This window comes from Pterocles gutturalis, unplaced genomic scaffold (assembly GCF_000699245.1).
Source record: "Pterocles gutturalis isolate BGI_N339 unplaced genomic scaffold, ASM69924v1 scaffold8163, whole genome shotgun sequence".
In the NCBI taxonomy this organism is placed as follows: domain Eukaryota; kingdom Metazoa; phylum Chordata; class Aves; order Pterocliformes; family Pteroclidae; genus Pterocles; species Pterocles gutturalis.
The window spans coordinates 107,801-124,392 of record NW_010125583.1 but is presented as its reverse complement, the minus strand read 5'-3'; the positions used below and the strand labels follow the sequence as shown (position 1 = coordinate 124,392).

Sequence of the window (16,592 nt, the reverse complement as noted above, 5' to 3'; positions counted from 1 at the left end):
GATGAGAAATAATCTAATCAGGAGCACAGTGGTGTTTGTGCCATAGCCTAAAGATCAGTTTTATTATTGCTTTGGTAAATCATTACTCCTTTACAGTGTGTACATTAAGAAATACTATGTAGTGATTTACATTTGTGCCACTTGTTTTCCTTCCCTGGAAGAAAATAACTTGCCTGTGAGGTTTACTTTGCTTGACTGTTCTTTCCAAGACAGTTTTGTTTTGTTTTTTGTTGTTTTGTTTTTAATGGGAAGGGCAGCAAAGATGAAGAACGTTCATTGTTACATGAAGAGCAAAAACGGTTCAATTCCTGTAGCAGACAGCTACTACATACTTGAATACTGCATATTATAGCAATTTAGGGGTTTTTTAACATTACATGTATAATTCAAGTGATGTTGCAGGTTGCATGCTGAACTGCATTAATGTGAAGCAAAAATATACATTCATTTCCTCTGTTTATTTACTAGCAAAACGTATTCAAAATGTGTTTTTTCTGCTGTGGTGTATATTAAATGTGGGGGGTTTACAATGTTTTAATATACCCAAAACTGAGAGATGATAAAAAAAATCTTCATTGTAGTAAACCATGGTTGTTGTGTGCAATGTCTGTGTAATGCTCAACCTGCTGTTTATTCAGAATTCAAGAAATTAAAAGTAGTTTTTAACTATTTCCTCTACTTAACAATTTTACATTAAAATCAGATATATGAAGATGCAATGGTATTTCTTCTTACTGATCATAAATAATCAAAGGGAAACATTTTCAAAGTCAACTGAAAATGTTTCTGTAGGACTGTATAATTCCCAGATACTGAAAACTCAGACAGGTGGAACATGTCATGTTCTGCGCATTTCATATATCTGGCCTTTTGAAAATTGTGATCTTATGTCTAGAATGTGTGAAAATACATTATGTTAAGCATCTGACTGCACTTTGGTGGTGCAACCTGGAACAGTAAGGGTTGAATTCTGCGTGAAAAATTCACATTGTAGAATGTTAACAGGGGAACCAAAACGTAGTAGTAAATGTTATATTGTTTTTCTGCTTGAAGCTTATACTTATGCTGAATGGGAAAAAAATCAGAGGTTTCTTTCAAGTGTATTGCTAGTTAATTATTTTCTTTTGACAGGTAATAATTTAATAGGTTATTGTAATCAGTATTGCTCTTTCCACAGGCCAGCCCAACAACATCTACAAAGTTTGGCCATTATTATGATGTTTCTAAAACAATGTCTCCAGAACTGTTTGAGTCCATAAAATGGCACAGTTTTTTCCTTCCTGAAGAATTGTCTTTACAGCCTCAAATGAAAACATGGTAAGTTGTAATACCACATGCTTCTGTTGTGTGTTCAAATTTTGTCTGCACATCAACAGTAAAGGAAATCTTTGCATCTATACTTGCTGTGAAAAATTTCGTAGCCATGGATGGCTCACAAGCACTTCAGCTGTAGTTTCCACGTCAGTGCTACATGCTATGACTGGCAGCAAGGCTACTCTGGTGCAGACAGCTCAGTATACTGACTCCTCAGCTCGGGGAGGAAGCAAGTTGGCAGGGACAATTAAGGCAGACATTACTAGGACAGCCTAGGACACGGCTGCATGTTCAGTCCAGCCCTACTGACAGCTGAGTGTGGGGACTGGGGAAAACTATTACTATCTGTCTGTGAACTACTCCCTGAGCACCATGCCCCATCAGCTTTCGGAGATGTGTGTGTCAGGTGGCTATCAGTCTTAGGAAGATATCCGTACAGTTTTTAGGGCTAAGAAGACAGGCCATCCTTGACCTACATAGCTATATCCGATTAGTTTATTATGTCACTTTTACTTCTTACATCCTACAGCTTCACCTAAGGAAAATACAAAACACTGTGAATAGAATTACAATCACTAATTATGTCTTATGCAACACCCCTAATTCCAGAGAAAATCATAAATTTGTCTCTGAATGAATAAGTTGTTATAGTTTATGTCTATCAGTAATGAATCAAGGAAGACCGAGAGAAAATGAGTGACAGTAGCAAAGACTCATGGTAGCCTGTAGCACACACATCCATCGTATCTTTCTTGGAGACATTTCAAGTCAAGTCAAACATCAAATACGGGCTAGCAATCTCTTTGTTTATCCCAGTCATTTAATTTATATAATACCCAGTTTTATAGATCCCAGTGTATAGGGCCAACTCCTGGAAGTAATAGCACGATATGCTTTATTGTGATTGATTTTCATTACAGCACACTGAAATATAAAACCTAAGATCTATGAAAGAAGTGCAGTATGAACCACCTTTCTTAGAGCTGTAAAGGCAAAAGCCAGGTCTCTTTGTAATTTGTTTCGGTGTTACATGATAAAATGTCACTGGTTTATAAAGTATATTCTTGTGATGTTGAAAAAAAAATACACTTTCAGAAGAAAGCAGAGAACTTATTTTTTTTTTCTTTCTATAGTAAATGTTTGAACCAGCTTTATTTATATATTATGTATAATTATTATTTTTTTGTAGCAGGGTCATAGAGGATAGACACAAGAGTATCTTCAAAAATTATGGAAATGGAGAAATGCTGCTTTTCCCATTACCCCAGTCCCCAAATTGATGTGCACCTAGCACAGTTAATATCAGCAAATTGGACTACCCAATTTACATAAGGAGAGACCAGGTTAGACAATACATAAATGTTTTCAAGCTGGAATCCAATTAAGTTCATCAGTAAAACATAACAAATCATCAAAGTACCACAAAGTCAAAAAGGCCAAAGCAATGCAAAGCAGAGGAGAAGGTGAAGACGTCTGTGGGATAACATCAGTGCTCAAAAAAATACCAGAAAAAAATAATATCATCTGTTTTTTAAGCTTCTAGGATAGTTTCCCCTACTATGTATTTCTTTTGTTTGCTTATGGGTAATCAGCTGGGATAGAGTCAAAAGGCTCGAAAACAGGAGATGGTCTCCATTGATAAAGTCTGTTACCATGTCAAAGGAGGAACATAGACTAGTTGACAGTTTTCTTTTTGTCATGTTGATCGTTAAATCCTTATCTTCTAAATAAGCTGTCATTGAGTCACAGCTGAACCTGAGTGAAGGACCAGACTTTATCCCAGTGTTGGGTCTGGTAATAATCTAGTACTAATTTGGCTTGATACCTATCCTGAACAATGGGTATCTTTATTGCAGTCATAATGTCAAATCTGGAAAAAAGTGGAAGGAATAGTTGCATTCAGATTAGATAACAGAATTAGAATTCAAGAATGTTTAGGTGGATGATCTGCAATAAAATATATGGAATTCAGTGAAGACATGCCAAATATCATACTAGTAGGAATAATTAATTGGACAAATAAAATAGTGTAGCAGGTCTCCAGAAGAAGATCTGGGGTGATATATTGAACATAAAATATATTAGCAGTGTTGTGTGATTTATATTACCAAAAAGCATAATTTAAGAAGCATAGAGGTGATAAACTAGAATTTAATGTGGAAGACATGCAAAGTACTTCTATTCTGCTCAGCCATAACAAGGCTGTCTAGTTTTTGATAGCATCCTTCAAGAAGACTCTGGATCAGTTAGTTGTGAAGATGGGTATACATCCAGAACTGGGATGTAATGGCCTGTAACGGAAGAATGGAAGTTCTTTAGACAAATGTAAGCAGAGCCTTGAAGCATGTTAAAAACTGACAGGCAGAAGGTGGTAACTGTTGTCTGCTGAAGGCAGGACAAAGGTAATGGGCTAGAGTAAACTATAGTGGTAGAAATACAGACCGGAAATAAGGAGATATTTTTCTAATGATTAGCACAAGAAGAAGGTGTTTTGCAGACTCAAGTTGGGAGTATTGTAGAATCTCCATCATTTAAAATTTCTAAGGACAAGTTAGGTAGGTATCTGTCAGAGAGGGTTAGAAGATAGACTACCTGACCTCTTGAGGTCCCTTTCATCCCTATCTTCTGTGATTCTTTAATACACATTAGTCACAGTGTATTAAATCCAATACTAAGTATGAATGTTACCAGTTATTTCGCGGCTCTTAAAACATTCATGCCTTTATGGGAACCCAACAGCCTCGTATTGTAGTTTTTACAAATATTATTGTTATGAAATTCTGAAGGAAGCATTGTTTCCTCAAGGAATGAAAGCAAGCTCACAGTCCTGTCAGCATGATTTCATTAAAGAAAGTTTATAAAAGGGGAGGGAAAGGATATTATTTTGTTGGCATTACTGTTTGGAAAATCAATACAATGCTTCTGGCTTCTAAAGCTAACTTCAATATATCATAGAAACAAAAATTTCTGTTCTTTTGACTAACTAGAGAATGATTTGAAAGAAAGTAATACTATAGTCACAGTTAACTCTTCCAATAAAATCAGCAATCGCTATGAGACCTTATCCTTGGTTGGCTGAAGGTCCCACTGAGGCCTTGAGCTAACTTCTTTTACTCTATGTTACAGTGAACTAGAAGCATAGACATGGTTAGTCAGCATATCTCCACTCAGAAGATATAATTTCTTAAACATGAAGTTCTGTCTTTTAGATACATAGCCAAAAAAACACTTGGTCACAAAATGCTGCTTACCTTTAGAGCACTGCAAAGCCTCTGTATTCTATTAGGCTGGCAGTACCACAAAGACAGTATTGATAGCCTGGAAGGAACTAAAAGAATCATTACAAAAATTACTTGAAATTCAGAAAATCTCAAAAAATATTACTTTAAAAATTTAATATATCAAAAGAAGATTGACAGAAAATGTGTTAACACTGAAATCAGTTCTTCCTCTCTTCTATCCACACAAGCTTTTAGGTTCTTTATCAACTTGCAAAGAAAGGAAATTCTTTGACTGATTAGACAGAACTAAGTTATTGACTGGCCTTTTACTTTGCAATTAAAGATCAGATTTGGAGGTTATATACATCATTTGTTCATCTTAAAGTTTGGATCAATCCTTCTTTTCTTTCCTGTGTTTTAGCACACGTGTGTGTATCTGCTTTCGGACAGAGGGAGATGAGGAGTACTGTGTTTGCTCTCCTTTCTGTAGATGTGGTACCTGATGGCTAAATTAGATCACAAGGTCCTCCTTTGAATAATCACTCAAGATGAGTAGAAGTTCATTGCCCCACAATAAACAGTAATTGAAAAACAGATTGGGAAGTCTGTTCTCCTACAGGAAGCAGTAGATGGCACTGGGTGTTTGGTGCCAAAAGAAGGTATAAACCTTCTCTTTCTTATCTGGTTATTTTTCATGTTGGGGAAGGGCAGTTATGTCCTGGCCCTAATGCTGGGTCCAGGTTAACAGGGTTGTGCTGCTGACAGCAACTGTTTTCCAGTTGCTGTTGCTAGGATATTCTAGTGTCCTTTTTGTTGCATTGCTAAAGCTGGTGCTTAACAGGAAGGCAGAAATATTCTCTATGATAACACTGCATTACAGAAAAGGCTTACTTTCTGCCCCTCTTACTTCTGTCGTCATTGTTCAGCTGCAATTACCAAAAGAGAAAGTTCCATAATGAAGGGAACTGAAATAATTAGTCTGTATTTTTCCAGTAATTCTCATAAGTTTTACCTTAAGAATGTATGTGCTTTTGAAAAAATAAAAAATTTGTGTATAGATTTACCGATAAATTAGATAAAACATGTTTAACTCTCTTGCCTAATGGGGTCTCCTTGTACATAATAAGGCTATTTGTCATACACTTGATAACCTAACCTCTGTTAACTGCTTAGAAACTATCAACAGAGAAGTCAGAGGCTCCGTTGTAACCAGGATACCTTCTTGCCAGCTCCTGCTTTATCCATTACTAAATTGCTAAACAAAAAAAGAGAGTAAAGAAAGAATTGTTTGAACTCATTATCAGAATTAAATGCTGTTTAGTAAGAAAGCCAAAAAGAGAGTAGAAATTAGAAAATAAAAAATAACTTATTTCCTTCCTTAAATTTTATGACAAACATTGCCAAAAGAGTAATGCAACTTGTTTTTAGAAATAGTGTTTTCACAATGTTTTTCATGATCTTATTAACATAGCATGGTTCAAATTCAAGTAAACCATTAATATTTTAGCCAGAAGTAGAAAAGCACCTGGTTTTAGATTTAAAAACAATCTTTATGCAGTACATTATTTTCTTTATTTATTTCTTTGCTACAAATCTTTTTTCTGATGAATTAAATTAAGTTCTCTTTTATTGGTTTGGTTTTTTAAATTTTAGAACTCTCAAATTCTACTAATGCTTTAAGTATTTTATTCTTTTATCCACTTCTAAGAGCAAACTAGTAACAAATCAGTAATTGGCAAGTATCACAGCTGTGGTACGTTCTCCAGCTTCCTGATGGATAACATAGTAAGACTCATAAGCAAAATAAGTGATAAATACACAAACTTGAAAATCCTAGTTTGTGGTGGTATACAAGGCCACAGTCGTCTTTTTTTGTTACACATACCGTGTTCCTGGCTATGGCTGCAAGATAGGTGCAAACTCCTTCTTAATGTTGGTGAGCAGCAGTTTGTGTCTTTTCCAAAAGGATAAAGAAATATCCAATCGATACACAAATCCTTCTTGTTATTCTGAAGTGCTGCAGATTCTCGCCAGCTCTGGCAAAACTGGGAAGAAATCTCAGGACTGTGTAAGCACCAAGGATTGTGTGTGTGTGTTGCGATAATGTGAAGATGTGGAGAGAGAAGGCATTTTGGCTAGCATGGGAGCTAAAGCCCTTTTTCTTTCCACCTACCCTGTGAACTGGCACCTGCAAGACAGTATGGGTATAACATTTAACAGCCATTCCTTTTGCAACTAAGCACTAGGAAAGTAATTTACTTCATAACTGAAAATTTGCTCTTTCTTTTTCTGTTTTTAGTATAGGAAGCAGACTTTACACATTAAGTGGCATGTTGAGATTATGTTTTGCCAGTTACTTTCAGCTGTGAATTTCAAGAGAGTATTAAATTACAAAGGTACATCAGTTTAACCAGTAGCCTTCCAGGGTACTAAATCTGAAAAAAAAAAAAAAAAATGGAGTTTAATTTGTAAACTCTCCCTTTTGTTCATATCTGAGAAAGGTCATCTCTTAATGTTTTCTGACATTGGTATCTCAAAACTCAAAATTATTATGGCTATATGACTTTTATGATTGTAGATGTTTATAACTTAAATATGTCATTAAGGGGGTTGGGTTTGGGTTCATAGTGTTTTCTTGAAATAAATTTAGAATTCCAAGTTAAAGCAATGGTGTAAAAGACAGATGTTTGCAACTCTTAAGTGCTTCTCAGAAAAGTTGTCTTCTCTCCTGTGCAAAAGTTTTTTGGCTCTTACCTGGGCTGTTATCAGACCAGACATTTAAAATGATTGGAGCAAGTAACAACATTTTTGCAAAATAACCTGTCATTGTTTCCCAAGAAGTACACAAGAAGTTTGAATCCACAACCCTAGATGGTAGTGAGTGAGACTAGAAGGAAATGCTGAAGGTAGAAAACATAGGAGGGCTTCAGCTCTCAGCTGCAGTAAGGAACCTACATCAACTCCAGACACACAAGCCAGTATGCCTGATGAGATTTAAGAAAACAGCATGTCTCTTTTAAAAGCAAAATGCCTTGCATATTTAAAGCAAAGATTAGGACTTTCTGTCCTTTGTATGTGTGGAACTGGAGAATGTGGCTGGGATGGATATCTGAAGAAGTGCATTGGACATGCAGGAACTGGACCTTCTAAGACTTTGGCGAGATGATTTGCTAAACTTTCATTTGATATTAAGTCTGCTTAAATCCATTTTTAGCCACTGGATAGCCTTTTTAAAAAAAAAAATTATGTTATATGTATTTTCTAAATAATACCTAAATTCTACCTCAGAATTCTGCTGTCATGCAAATAAAGCAGTAATAACACCTGTAACATATGGATACAAAACGGAACCGTAGCACAGTAGAATGTATCTTATGCTCAGATGCAGTATCAGAAAAATATACTAAAAAAAAATAGATAAACTACATGAACTTGATTGTGAAAATTTTGTCTCTTTCATTTTTTGTTGTTTTTGGTTGTTATAGCAGTTGTGTGTATGTAAGCTTACAGTAACAGAAAGTCAACTCTGTTCATGAGGGCATTGATTAGGTATACTTGGAATTACAGTTGGGTAGCCCTTTGTCAGTTATGGAAGATTAGTACTATGCTGTAATGGTTTCAACTTTAAGTTGATACATTAAATCATTAATCTTCTAGATGTAAGTGAGCCTGACATAATTAAGTTATCTTAATCTCTAGAGATTTTAGCTCTCACTAAATGTCTGAGTACTGAACTAGTTAACACAAAGCAATCACAACTACTTCTAATGTCAACTTTATTTAAAGAAGGATGGATTTTTTTCTTTTGTGACGCTTCTTTCTATATGATGCCTTTAGAATGAAAGGTGCATCTGCTTATATTTATTCTTAATACAGCTGTTAAGAGACATAGTGGAGAGTATTGAAATGTGTTTCTAAACTGCTTCTTCTTACCAACAGTAATATGAACAGTGCTTATGCAAGGCTGCTTCAGTCCATTCAGAGGATCATTTACCAGGAAAGATTTGATGGCTCTGATCCCCAGGTACTGAACACTCTTGTACTCTTCTATAATCCTGTAGTTTATGTGCTTTTCTCAGTTTTCGGGGGTGACACAAGAAGGTCTTGGACAAACTAACAAGGAACAAGCTGTTTCTAAGCATTACTAAAGTAAACAAGCAAAGTAAATAGAGAGCACGGATCATATTTTAATGGGCATTTGTACTCTTTACCAGTTACAGATGTACACAGACCATACAAGAACAAACTGTAAGATGACATTAGTAAAATGCAGATTCTATGCAATTAGCTAATAAATGGATTGACAAATACAATGTAATTAAGCGAAACACATTTCCCCCTGCAGTATTTTTTTTTTCAAACTATTGCTTTAGCAATAATGTGTTCAAGATACGTGAGACTGACCATTTAATCTTAAACTTTTAGATTTTTTCAGTGTTGTTTTTACTGGAGTGAATTTTTTAATGAATTAAATGGTATGCATCTTTATGCAGTGAGCATTGAAACACAAGTAAAGAAATAAGAATGCTATTTCAACTTTACAAATCAAAACAGCTTACCAGACTTCTAAAGATCTCTGTACTCTTCATTGAATCATACTGTTGGTAATCAAAAACATTTTGAGCATTAACAACATAGATTGAAAGCCCTTTTCTAATTTGAGCAGTGCCCTATCTATTATTCTTTGTCATATTCGGTACTATGTGACTTACTTGGAGTTGATGGAAATAAAATAATGAATTATATATTGATGCTTAATTGATAGGTAATTGTCTCTATTGTTGTACAATAGAAAGATTGCTGTAGAGAAGTTAAATTGGTATAGATGCTGGAGAACCTCAAAGAATATAATACAAGACTGTGTACTGTTACCAGTTGAATATCTTAAAAATCATTTTTGTGGGGTAGGTAGTGTTGGAATGGATGTGTTTGTGTCTAACAGTATGTTTGAGAAACATTACCTTCAGAGAACACTTGTGTGTAAATTTAGGTTGTTTGTGCTCAGTGTTTAGTCTCTGCTGAGATGGATGGGCGAGCTTACCTTCTCTTTGGTGGCAGTGCCAGTCTGGAGAAGTAAATTGGTCCCTGACAGGCACCTCTCCCCACTCGCTGCGGTAGCCATGGCAACAGGCATGTCATCCTGCCATACAGCGCTGTGTGCAGAGATGCTCCTCCCGCGCGGTGACAGGTCCCGTGGAAGCCCGAGAGCTTGCTGTCTGCAAAGAGCAGCGCCGAGCGAAACGAGCACCCTGCCAACCTTCAGCCAGCAAACAACCTCCTACTGAAGAGATTAGGCTGGTGCTTCTGATTTTTCTTACAGGTTAGGTCTGGTGGGAAAATAGCACCTTTGTATATTCCTGAATTTTTTTTACATGTAAAAGTAAATGAAGGTTGGTCAGAGACAATATTTTGGGGGGTTTTGCTGCAAGCAAGGTAAAATTAGACACCGTGGATACTTATTTTCTGTACTTGTTCATTGTTTCAGATTGTCTTACTGGTGTCAATAAAGCAAAACCAGAACTTGAACTCTGATGAATTTAAAAGTATATGTTTGCTAAATGATGGATATAAGTTTCTGAGGTGAAGCTTTAGAAGTTTGAAAGAGTCCTTTCTCACGCCAGTTTAACCTAGAAAGCCATTCGCGCTTGCGTAGTTGTTTCTGTTTAAAGGGAGATAATGCGTATGATTTCCTGGAGCAGTATCTTTCTTTTTAGGTTCCTCTTTTCCCCATACATCGTATTTGTACACTCAAATTTTGTACATTTTGAAGCAGTATATGATACAAACATCTTAACAAATATATCCAGAGTTTAATGTAGTTATGGTCCATAACACACCTTGGATCTTTTTATCTTCCAAATCTATGGGAAATTCACCTCTCTGTTACTCTGAGTCCCCTCCTATTTACTGAGCTTTCAGAAGTACTTTTTAAGTAGCCAGATATGAAGATAGTAGAGTAAGGACCAGCACAGTCTTCTGGACCTGTGTCCTTTCCTGTATATAATAATACAAGCTTCTGAGAAGTTTGTGCATGTATGCTCTTCCCTCCCAAATAATCCTCTCCCCTTTGGGTGGGTCCTATTGGTGGTAGCTTTCATGAAGTTTGAGAAAACCGCAAGGGCCAAAAGGTAGCAAGGAGGTACTGTACTTTAAGGAGATTTACATACTGTCTTTAAGTAAATCCATTAGTCACTGTCCGTGAATGACAGAAGCTGATGCCATTAAAGCTTCATTTTTCATACATATAATCCTTCCAAAATCTCCAGACGCTGGAAATCTAGAAATGTGTTGCTTGTTGGATGTGGATTCAAAGGAAAAGTTTAACCTGACTGGTAAAACATTCAGATATTTTTCTCTACTTTCAGATCAATATGCCAATGATACTTAGACTTACTCTTCTTTGTTATTGGCTCCTCTTTATCTAATACCAGTATTTGAATAGGGGTCTGGAGAAAAGTAAGCAGAACGGGACTCAGCCCAGCTGTCAGAAGTTTGAGACAATTAGGAAAATCAGTGAAAACTACCTTTAGAGGTCTAGTAGACCCCTGATAAAATGGTCCAGCATCTCTAGGACCTAGTATGGTTAGATAACATTAATGTTTTGTAGGACCATCTGCTGTTGGCCATCATCAAATAATATTTTCTGACTGTCCTGCATGACTTTGTGGGCCTTAGGACAATAATTCCTATTTGAGGTATTAGGCTACAGAAAAGTTTGGTTGAAGTTAACCAAAGCAGTGACCTGTTCATTCACACTGACTTGAACATCTTTGCCAAGACCTATTTGGAAATTCAGAGTCAGAATGACCTGTAACCTAGAAATATGAGCAGCAGTTTTACATCCTTTTTAAAACCTCCTGGTAACTCTTTGCTGATGATCATTAAGTATGAATCCTTTATAAATTGAGCATGGTTTTAACTCATATAGAACAGCACTTGTTTGTTTCAGAATTGTTTTGATTTCTTCACGTTTGACAACAAAACTTTCATAGGCAACTTTATTTCCTTAACATTTTTTTAGTATACTTTGGAATGGAAGTTGGGTGACTTTCAGGGTAATAAAGGGTGGGGGGGAATTGGGTTTTAGTTTGCTTGGAGTTAGGTTTTTTAATTCTTTGTAATCAGAAGTCTTGCTGCCAAAGCACACATTGTTACAAAAATTACATTTAAAAGGTTTAAAAAAAAAATCTGAACTAATAAGGGTATAAAAGATCTGATGGTATATCTAAAAAAAATATTATACTACTCTGCATTGCAGGCTTGTTGTTATAGACTATTCGACTTATGGTTTCCTTATATTTCAGTTATGGAATAAGCCATTTGTCAGGGCCTTGTGTGCCTGACAGAATTATACTGGTAGAAAATACGTTACTGGCCAAAACAAGTACATCTGATATTATCTGGTGTTTGAATAGCTTTGTCTTTTACAACTCTTATGATTTAATATTGTGAAACAAGTATCTGTAATCCTTTATCCAATAAGAGAACTGATATTCTGATAGTTTTTTTCTCTGTGTGTTGTTCTTACGGATGTTCTTCCCAGTAAAAAATATTTTTCTCATTACAGAAGTTTTTATAAGTTTTGTGTGTGTTTGCTCTGAAATTTTGAAATGCCAGAACACCTTAGCTGCATGATCAATATCCATTATATCTGTGTAAAATAGTTTTATTACATGCCTGATTTTGTACTGTTGCTTAAACACACGTCAAGAAATGCATTAACCTGCTCTGATTAGAAGTCGCTAAAGTATATTAGACTAGCTTCTGTTTTTTCTATTCTTTCTAAACTCTGAACATCCAAGCCTGACCAATGTCATACAGAGAAGTCAGATTGTGTTGTATTATGCTGTACTATTATCCAGATCTTCATAAGGTAGTGTAAAAAGTTGACTTTGTGTAAGCAAAACCCATAAGCCTGCAAAAGCCTGAGACTGAAGAATCTGCCAGAGTTAAAACATATATCGCTTTCACAAAGATTGGAAGTGAATTGGCAGATCTGCTCACTGTTTAAGCCATGAGAGTTGGCTAAATGCAGAGCCATGTGGTACTGTGTTTCACAGCTGAGGCTCTGTCTGCCCAATATGGAGAGGGAAGTATCTATAAGAGTAGTCTCTTGTCTTGTCAAAACCCTTCTGGATTTCCAGAGCAGCTGTGCAATGTTTTGTGCTTGATGGTTCCTGTTCATTCCAGCTGCAATTCGGAATGGTGGAAATTGATATCTACAGTTTATCAAAGCACTTTGCTGTAACTGAATGTACCCGCTTTTGGTTTTCTAAACTAGTATTTTATATATATATTTTGAAACAAAATGGTATTTAAGTATGAACCCTGAACTCTAGAAATGTAGCTTTGTCCACCTTGTAGAGGAAGTCTTTCACCAAGGGTGTGTATTGTCCCTGTCTCAGCTATTGATGGCAAATACACCTAAAATCCTTCTCACAGATCACCAGAAAACGTCACATCAAATAAGCTGAAATGAGATTTGTCATCATGAGAGATAACATTTTATTTTGATAAACAAATTACGACTCTGGCTTCATAATCTGCCCCTTCAGCAAAGGGGGTTCATCTTAGCCACTGCCTCTGTTGAGTGCACAGTACTCTGGCGGTGTACTGCAGGGCAGCAAGAGGTCTTTAGGCAGGTAACACACGAGGCCATTTAGGATTTTACACGTCAAAACAGCTTAGATTCTAGTACCCGGTAGCTAACTAGAGCAGATCCAGAAACACTCATGTCAAAGACTTTCAGAAAGGTGTAGTCCTTAAGAGACAATCTGCTGACGTCTCCATCGAGGGCTGTTCCTCTGTGGGTAAACCTTCCTTCGTTAGGCAGAAGGAGGTGACAGGAGTGCAGGTGATTCCTAAGGGACTTCTCAAACAGTGAAAGGGCCCTGCCTGGGTGAGATAGGCACCCATCTCGGTCATTTAGAAGCAGCAGAAAAAGTGAAACCGAAGCAAACAGAATAGTCAGGTTATGAAAGTAAGACAGTGAAAATTTGAAAGTGGAGGGAAAAGTTGTGTTGGATTGCTGTCAGGCTCCTCCAGCAGACCAGGTTAGAGCTGGAGAAAAGATTCTTTTGCATGTTTTCCAGGGCAGTGATGGAGGAGAGAAAGGACATGAAAAATCATAGTACCATTGTATTTTGTGTCAGAATATGCTTACACTTAACTGGTTACAAAGTGCAGATTCGTAGTTTTCAGTATTTCTGTGCTGTCTCTTCCACTTGTACTTGCTTGTCTGACATAGCATGTTATCCAGCCAGTAAAAAAATGCCATTCCATTTGTAATTTTTATAAGATCGTCTGAGATTAAGCTGTGATTGAAGTATGTAATTATTATGGATATAAATTCTATAAGTTGTGGTTTTTAAATGCATTTTCCTCTTAATGTTTAAAAAATAACAAGTGGCTTTTTTTTTTTTCTTCAATAGAAAAAACAAAAGAATATTTTGCGGATAGGAATTCAGAGTTTGGGTTCCATGTTGTGGGGTGATGACATTTGTAGCAGTGATACTCCTGAAGATACTCATAGCCTTACAAAATTTCTGTATGTTCTCCGTGGCCTCCTCAGAAAATCTCTGTCAGCCTGCATCATCACAGTGCCTGCTCACCTTATCCAGGTAGGAACGCTCTCTTTGCTGTATTGCATAGTTGACACATCAGTTAGCAAAGTTTTATTTTAAAGTTTGTGGTAAGAAAATAAATGCAATTTTTGACATTTTGAAAACTCTTTTTGTTCAAATGGCAAACATAACTTCACTGTGGTGTTTCTCTACTTTTGTGGGTCAGTTGTGCTGAAAAATCTACAAAAGCCTAACCATAAAACCATCTTAGATACAATTATGCCTCATGTGGGTCTTGGTCTTTTTAGTAAAACTATCAAAATTTCAGAAACTATAAAAAAAGCAAAGAGAATCCTGCTAGTAATTTTTTTTTTTTTTTTTTTTTTACAACATCCCTAGGCAGTTTTCCACTGCCTTCAGAACCCTGTTTGGAGTTTCAATAACAGACATTTCAGTCCACTGTCTTCATCTGTCATACTCATTATGATGATGTCTGATCTTGTTTTTAAAGCCAGGAATTGAAAGATACAGGTTTACTCTTTAATTCTAATATTCCCTTTTCTTGGGACCAGGAACAAACCAGTTATGGTGTCAGAGTAATTATCCCAGCTGCAAGATCAAAAGCTGCTAACAGCACCATTCCTGAGAGCAGATAGAGATTTAAGTGTATCTTCTGGAAATAAACTTTTTTAGCAAAAGGAAAAACGTAGGTAGTCTTTTTTTCTGCAAGTGGTAATGTAACTTACAAAAGCTAAATTATTATTAACAATGAACAGAGAACCTATAATTTTAGATATTAATTTGATTTGATTATAGTAAAAAGGGACTGGATAAAACCTCATATTATGCAAAGTGTTTTCATAGTAGATGAGTTTATCGTTAGATTACATCCTATCTTAGGTGAGTACATGACTCCCACTTACGTATTGCATTTTGAAAAGGTGTTTGAATACCTGCAGAAGTTATTTATCTAGATACCTGATGCACTTACTGCTTTGAAATTAAAGAAATTTGATTTTCTAGTTTTACCATTGCAATCAAAAGTGTATGAATATTCCTCTTGCAGTGCAAACCTTCATCTCCTTACTTAGCTGGTTTTGAATATTAAGTGAAATTTAATTCAATGAATAGAATTTGTGAATGTAAAACTAGCATCCTTCTTTTTGTGCATGGGAATTACCTGTCCATAACTGGGACATACAATCTGCTTCATTGTACTCTTTTTTTATATATTGTGTCAGTAAAAGGTATGATCATATTTTAGAGAAGTCCACAAGCATCTCAGGAAACAAACTGAAGGACGAAGTTTTTTGTTTGTTGCAAACTTGCCTGGGAAGTTGATTTTGGATTTGTGTTTATAAATTCCATATAAATCACTTCCTATGGAATTAGGATTGAAATTATATCTCATTTTTTAAATAACTGAGTTTTGGATTTTAACAGGGTTGTTTTAGAGTAGGTGCTAGAATGTTCAGAATTAAAAAAAAAAAAACAAAAAAAAAACATTATTTCCAGAATCTTTGCTTAGCAATGTTAAACAAATGAGAGCATTAATTTTTTTTTTAATGTTAAACTTCATGTATCCTTCTTTAAGCACTAAACTATGGAGAAAACTGTCATTAGGAGGAGCAAAGCTGCTGAGGGTTCCTTATACCCCACATTACTCAGTTCCCAGAGCCCTGCTGTGTAGTTGTTCCACTCTCCAAGAAGCCTGTTAAAGAGCCCCTGAGAGCATGTGTACAGCCCTCCATGTTAATAGTTAATTGGTGAGGATGGCAAGATGAGAGGACAGCCGAACATGTGGTCTCTCAGGCTCAAGCCGTAGACAGACCTTTAGTTATAATAACAGCAGCTGCTCACATTCTCACAACCCAGCTACTCACCATTCTGTTGCTGAGGTTTCTTACTGGATTAAAAAAAGTAAAGAAAATGTATTTTCTTTTTCCAAGAGAATAAGAGAGAGAGATTTTTTTTCCAAGTGCATTTCTGTGTATGTATTTAATTCAGAGTAAGTTCTAGCATGTGCTTTCTCTGTTGAATATTAAAGTCTCTACACTGAAGGCATAGAAAATGCACACTATTTTCCTGAAGTTGTAGTAAGTTCCACATTTATACCCTGAACTACTGTTTCTGTGTTTTCTATGTTATTTTGCCTCCTAACTGTATTAATTAGGTGCTCTGCAAGTACATTCTTCACATGAATAATTTCCATGAAGATAAATAGAAGCTCAAAATCACATTTTAATCAAGGTTTTTTCTGCATAACATATACAGAAAAATAGTTTCATTTTTACCTACTTTGTCTTGAAAAAATAGATTTTTAGCAGTGACTCATACCATATCTTGTCTCTGTCAGCCCCCAATAGTAGTAACTCCAGCGAAGAAATAAAACCCACAATTGATAGTACTGATTTTCAACAGGAACATCTTTCCAACCCAAACTATTTCTATTTTTCTATGTAGTGCATGACTGATGCAATATATATATGGAATA

The 16,592-nt window shown here is 35.9% G+C and overlaps 1 protein-coding gene across 1 annotated transcript in view; it reads left to right on the top strand.

The window, feature by feature from the left end:
- The window catches only part of ELP4 (elongator acetyltransferase complex subunit 4), a gene marked incomplete at its 5' end in the record, with an annotated part of 123,570 nt that overhangs the window by 17,168 nt on the left and 89,810 nt on the right, over positions 1 to 16,592 (top strand). Inside the window, 3 exons of the mRNA XM_010078622.1 lie at positions 1,178 to 1,317; positions 8,475 to 8,559; positions 13,967 to 14,155. Of these exons, the coding sequence (XP_010076924.1) occupies positions 1,178 to 1,317; positions 8,475 to 8,559; positions 13,967 to 14,155 (414 nt within the window). The remainder of the gene's footprint in view (positions 1 to 1,177; positions 1,318 to 8,474; positions 8,560 to 13,966; positions 14,156 to 16,592) is intronic.